This window comes from Cupressus sempervirens, chromosome 4, assembly GCF_028749045.1.
Source record: "Cupressus sempervirens isolate cs-2001-9-10 chromosome 4, ASM2874904v1, whole genome shotgun sequence".
In the NCBI taxonomy this organism is placed as follows: domain Eukaryota; kingdom Viridiplantae; phylum Streptophyta; class Pinopsida; order Cupressales; family Cupressaceae; genus Cupressus; species Cupressus sempervirens.
The window spans coordinates 453,754,831-453,761,262 of record NC_143121.1 but is presented as its reverse complement, the minus strand read 5'-3'; the positions used below and the strand labels follow the sequence as shown (position 1 = coordinate 453,761,262).

Here is a 6,432-nt window from a genome sequence, read left to right as displayed (position 1 = left end):
TGTTCATTGTATATTTACTTTAGAATTTGATCATGCTAAGAACACTTGTTTCCTGGCTAAGCTAGGTCTTGGCTTGTCTTAATTTCAATTCATCGATAAACAACGTGTTGCACACATTCCAAATACATAATGTACATGTAAAATTTGGACAAACAATGAGATAGTTTAATATCTACGTGTCAATATATAAATTTAGATAATTTTCATTAGATTTCCCTCTTTCATCTTCAATCTAATTTCAAGTGATGTAAACAAATTCTTTGGATACATGAATATGATTGCTAAAAAAATATTCATTAAAGAATTAGATTTTAAGCATTAAAGAATAATTTTGAATTTACCAACAATTAAAAATCAAACAATTAATTATCCCCCAGCAGTAAAAATGCAATAGATTCAAACAACTTAGTGATTCCACATAATCATCCCCAAAACAGCTAGTTAGAATTAGAAAGCACTATAGTGCTTTAAAACCATAATAGTGTTTTTCTTAATATAATAAGATATAAAAGCAGCACTAACCCAATTAAAACAATTGTTCAGCTGTAAAGTTTCCTTCCGGCGAACGCGTGGGAAGAAAGCCGTTGGAAAATAGACGTTGGATAGAAATCAATTTATACCGTTGGGGCTTCCAATTCAAATATTAAAGCTGCGAGGTCAAACCAGAGTAGTGCGTCTACAGATAAGTTTCACAACAGACGCGCTCAAGGAATTTCTGTAACTGAATCTGCTTTTTATTTTTGTGGCGACACTGTGAAATGGTGAGTCTGAAGCTGAATTCTTTGTTTTGGAATTCGGGTTTAAATATCTGAGGGTTTCTCCTAAATGTATTTGGGCATTAAGGGTTTTAAACACCGAGGGTTTGTAGTATCCATTAGCAGTTGAATGTAATAAGCTTTTTGCGTTATGGGTGATCGGTATGATGGTTTTGCAATTAAACTGAAAAAATTAGTGATCGCTCTACTTTTGCAATATGTAGTGTTGGATCGTTCTATATGGGAAGAGAGATTGTGGCACAGAATCCGCAATCTGTACCGAGGATTATTGCATTATCTGTTGCTTCCTATGAATATGCGTGCTAGGGTAAGTTTTATTGATTTTCCGTCTGGATTTACGTGGTTTGCTCTGAGATTATTAGGTTAAATTGGATTTTGAAATCTGAAATTCGTGTAGGCTGGGAACCAGAACGAGAACAAGCGCGGTGTTTCACGGCCGGCAGCATCAAAGGGTAAATTGCTGCTCACAGATTCAGATCTTAGATTTTGTTCTTGAGGTTTTTTGTTTTCTTTCTAATATGGATTAGAAAATGCAGGTCCCGCTATGGCGGCAGCTAACCAGAAGGCAGTGGGAGGCAATAATAACAGGAGGGCTTTGGGAGACATTGGCAATCTGGTGGGCGCTTTGAATACAAGATGTGTCATCAGCAAAGATGGAGCGGCAGAGTATGTACTTTTCTTAGTTTCAGGGTTTTTATTTGTATTTTTCTTAGATTTAGGGATTTTACGATCCATGCTAGTTCTAGAGCAACTGAGGAGACGTTTTTGAATCAACTTTTGTGATCACACTCTGTTATCTGTTGTCAGCAAAACAAAGGTAGCAAGATTTCTGCATGATTAGGCAGTTGGGGTTTCACTTTATTCATTGATGTTGATGCTTAGGGTCTTTTATCCATTGATGTTGATGCTCTGTTTCAAGGTCTTTATTCAAACGTCTAAAATGCTTTTGGTTATCTTGGTGTTTGGGGTTCAATTTCAGGAGGTTTCGACCAAATCTGATTGCCAATGTGAACAAACAAGCAAGTTCCAGCACTCAGGTTAGTTGAATGATTTGATGTCCAGTTCATGCCTCTTGAGTGGACGGTAGGCCCTCTGGATAGGAGGTGCCTTAAGTTAGTTGAAATGGTTTGATGATTTCTTGGACCTCATTCTTGCTTTTTGTTTTGTGTCTAAACATATCCCTAGCAAGACCTTAACAGCCTGCAAGTGCCCTTAATTTGGGAGTTTGAAGTTCAACATGGCCATTACCTTTTTCAGCATATTCCTCACCTTACGTTTTACCCTTAAATGTCCCAGGTAGAGTTCGTTGCTGTTAAGGCAGAGGTAAAAGCAGAGGCGGTAGCAGGTTGGGCGAACAAACAGAAGCGCACTAACAGGAGAAGGGGACAAAATCCCACAGTTACAGAAGAGAGCAATGATGTGCATAGCAGCACAGACTCAGTTGACACAAATGATGTATTTAAAACAGCTTCAGAGAAATTCAGAGGACTATCCCTAACAAAGACTCTAACTGCTACAAGTGAAGTATGCATTATTGCTTCTTCTTCCCTAAACTAGTTATATTTGTTCATTACTGCTAGTTTTTATGATCTGTTTATATATAGTACATCTGGAATAAAAATATTTTTTGTCTTTATCCAGAAAGCTTGCAAGGACTTGGAGGACCGCCCTCCTAACATTGATGATGGTGACCTGCAAAACCAGTTGGCTGTTGTTGAGTATGTTGAAGATATATACAAGTTCTACCGAAACACTGAAGTATAATCCTTATAACTTCATTGTTTTCTATGATTTTAAGAGATAAAATTCTCTGATTCAATGCTTATTGATTGATTGGCAACTTGGCATTATGTTTTCAGAAATTGAGCTGCGTACCTTCAGATTATATGTCAAGGCAGGAAGAAATAAATGATAAGATGAGGGCAATTCTGATAGATTGGTTGATAGAGGTAAAGAAATCCAACTCTATCTACCATTGAACTAAAATGGATTCTCATTCAGTAGACTTTTTGAGGTTTGATTTTGGAAAGTTTGCAATCTGCAGGTGCATCTGAAGTTTGAACTGATGCCCGAGACATTATATCTCACTGTGAATGTGGTTGATAGATACCTTTCTATTGAAAGAGTCTCAAGGAGAAAGCTGCAGTTAGTGGGACTCACAGCGATGTTCATAGCTTGCAAGTATGAAGAAATTTGGACGCCAGAGGTATGGAAGTAGAGTAGAGGAGGACCAAATTGAAAAATGTTTAGACTTCTAATTGAAGATTTCAATTTTTCAATCCAACATAGTATCATGGATGGAGGATATACAATTGTATTATGTTTTTAAATGTTGTGTTTGAGGTTTCTTTGAGATCCTTGCTCAGAGAAATTGCAAAGGTCAATAATGATCAAGAACATCTTATTCTCTGGCTACAAACACTGAAATAAACTTTGGCCCCTCAACTGTTGACAGATTAAGGACTTCGTTAGCATATCAGCTAAAGAGTACACAAGGGAGAATATAGTGGCCATGGTAATTTAAGATAACAGAATTGATATTCATTTTAGAGTGACTGTGTAAATACAGTTTGTAACTATTTAGGGTATTTTGAACAGGAGCATACAATGTTGAATCGCTTGAAATTCAATTTCACTGTTCCAACCCCCTATGTTTTCCTCATTAGATTTCTGAAGGCAGCTGATGCTGACAAACAGGTAAAGGGTTTGATTTCTGTCTGGATATATAGTCCTCCAAATATGATCCTCTGATGTGCTGACCAATTCTTTTTCCAATGTTCTCAGATGGAAAACCTGACATTCTTCTTTGCCGAGCTTTGTTTACTTTATTACGTTATGATTAGATATAGCCCATCTATGCTTGCCGCTGCTTCTGTATACACTGCCAGGTGCACTCTAAAAAAGGATCCATGTTGGACTAAAACACTTCACCTTCACACGGGTTACTCTGAAGCAGATCTGAAGTAAGTCAAAAAATGACCCATTTGATTAACTAACCCTATAAATTTAACTGATTGTAAATTAGTTCTTGCCTATTCAAGCTTTGTGGTTAAAGTAGGTGGTCATTACATTTATGTTTCTGTGTAGGGAATGTGCACGCTGGATTGTTATGTACTACCGAAATGCAGGAGAAAGTAAGCTGAAAGTTGTACACAAGAAGTATTCAAGTCCTTTCTTTGGCTCTGTCGCACTACTAAAGCCTGTGAGTTTGCCTCCAGATGATAGCAGCAGCTCCAGCAACTAATTATATCTTGAATGATCATATTATATTATTAAGTAAATAACCAGTGACAGTAGTGCAAAATAGTATATGAGTTTGTTCTTGCTTAAAAGAACGCATTCCTTTGTTGAAGTGTGGATTTAAAGCATTTTACTTGTGAACTGCCATATGAACTCAATCCTTTGTTGAAGTGTGGATTTTAATTATTTTGCTTTGAGGTCAAGAACTCAATCCTTTGTTGAAGTGTGGATTTTAATCATTTTACTTTTAAACTGCCATGTGAGCATTGTCTTGTATGCCCAACTTTGAGGTCAAGATGTTTTCAAGATCATGTATAGACTAATATATTTTATATAACTATTCTTCGTAATGGATTATTTCTCTGTCTTAAATGTTGGTGATAAAAATACTCACTGTCGGTGGTCGGTAAGCTATATTCACTGTCAGTACGCTACAATCAATATGGACTGTGGAAATCTATTTTTAGCTAAATAGTAATAAAGCAAATTGTTATTCTTGATATTAATGATACCATCCAAAATCTATAAATGTTGGTAAATAAACATTCAAAGCTAAGCAAATTATATACACATGGATGATAATAAAGAAAATTGTTATTCTTGATATTAATGAGTGTATTCTCCATATTGATAAATGTGGGTGTATTCTCCATATTGATAAATGTTGGTAATAAACGTTCACAAATATATAATATATTCTTGGTAATATATTTTTAGCTAAATAGTAATAAAGCAAATTGTTATTCTTGATATTAATGATACCATCCAAAATCTATAAATGTTGGTAATAAATATTCAAAGCTAAGCAAATTGTATACACAAATGGATGGTAATAAAGCAAATTGTTATTCTTGATATTAATGATACCATCCAAAATCTATAAATGTTGGTAAATAAACATTCAAAGCTAAGCAAATTATATACACATGGATGATAATAAAGAAAATTGTTATTCTTGATATTAATGAGTGTATTCTCCATATTGATAAATGTGGGTGTATTCTCCATATTGATAAATGTTGGTAATAAACGTTCACAAATATATAATATATTCTTGGTAATAAATATTCAAAGCTAAGCAAATTGTATACACAAATGGATGGTAATAAAGCAAATTGTTATTCTTGATATTAATGATACCATCCAAAACTTATAAATTGTTGGTAATAAACATTCAAAGCTAAGCAAGTATACACAAAAATAGAAGTATACACAAAAATAGATGGTTCATAAAGAAAATTGTTATTCTTGATATTAATGAGTATATTCTCCATATTGATAAATGTTGGTAATAAATGTTCAAAGCTAAGCAAATTGTACCATCCAAAATTTATAAATGTTGGTAATAAACATTCAAAGCTAAGCAAATTGTATACACAAATGGATGGTAATAAAGAAAATTGTTATTCTTGATATTAATGAGTGTATTCTCCATATTGATAAATGTTGGTAATAAACGTTCACAAATATATAATATATTCTTGATATTATTATAATAAAAATTCAAAGCAAAGTAAATTCTATACACAAATGAATAATATTCTTGATATTATTATGTGTATTCTGGATATTGATAAATGTTGGTAGTAAAATTCTTGATTTTAATGATACTATTCAAAAATTATAAATTTTGGTAACATTTGAAGCAAAGTAAATACACAAATGGCTAATATTCTTGATATTATTATGTGTATTCTGGATATAATAAATGTTGGTAGTAAAATTCTTGATTTTAATGATATTATTCAAAATTTATAAATGTTGGTAATAAACGTTCACAGCAAAGTAAATTCTATACACAAATATATATTCTTGATATTACTAATGAGTGTATTCTTCTTGATAAAACAAATTGATTTTGATAAAAAACAACCAAAAACTAGGGGGCTGACATAAAAAACCATTATTTTTTACAATAGTGGTGGACCATCAAAAACCTTCTGACAACCAAATAGTCCCCTACCAGTTCATATCAAAAACATAATAAACAAGTATACTCGTATATAGAGTTACTAGTATTCCTACTTTTAAAACTAGTAGGGTTTAACAATTTAACAAATTGCATGTAGGTGGTCATCGCATTGTACCACCTACTAGTATTACTAATGAGTGTATTCTTCTTGATAAAACAAATTGATTTTGATAAAAAACAGCCAAAAACTAGGGGGCTGACATAAAAAACCATTATTTTTTACAATAGTGGTGGACCATCAAAAACCTTCTGACAACCAAATAGTCCCCTACCAGTTCATATCAAAAACATAATAAACAAGTATACTCGTATATACAGTTACTAGTATTCCTACTTTTAAAACTAGTAGGGTTTAACAATTTAACAAATTGCATGTAGGTGGTCATCGCATTGTACCACCTACTAGTATTACTAATGAGTGTATTCTTCTTGATAAAACAAATT

General features: G+C 33.2%; 1 protein-coding gene across 1 annotated transcript; it reads left to right on the top strand.

Moving 5' to 3' along the window:
* The first annotated feature begins 537 nt into the window (after positions 1 to 537).
* On the top strand, positions 538 to 4,373 carry LOC149561944 (G2/mitotic-specific cyclin S13-7-like). The gene is made up of 13 exons (XM_089825468.1): positions 538 to 761; positions 980 to 1,083; positions 1,174 to 1,228; positions 1,313 to 1,442; positions 1,756 to 1,813; positions 2,073 to 2,300; positions 2,418 to 2,534; positions 2,636 to 2,725; positions 2,821 to 2,982; positions 3,232 to 3,291; positions 3,375 to 3,473; positions 3,561 to 3,739; positions 3,864 to 4,373. Exons 2-13 carry the CDS (start codon positions 1,066 to 1,068, stop codon positions 4,018 to 4,020), a joined length of 1,353 nt encoding a protein of 450 aa, XP_089681594.1. The 5' UTR covers positions 538 to 761; positions 980 to 1,065; the 3' UTR covers positions 4,021 to 4,373.
* The last annotated feature ends 2,059 nt before the right edge of the window (positions 4,374 to 6,432 follow it).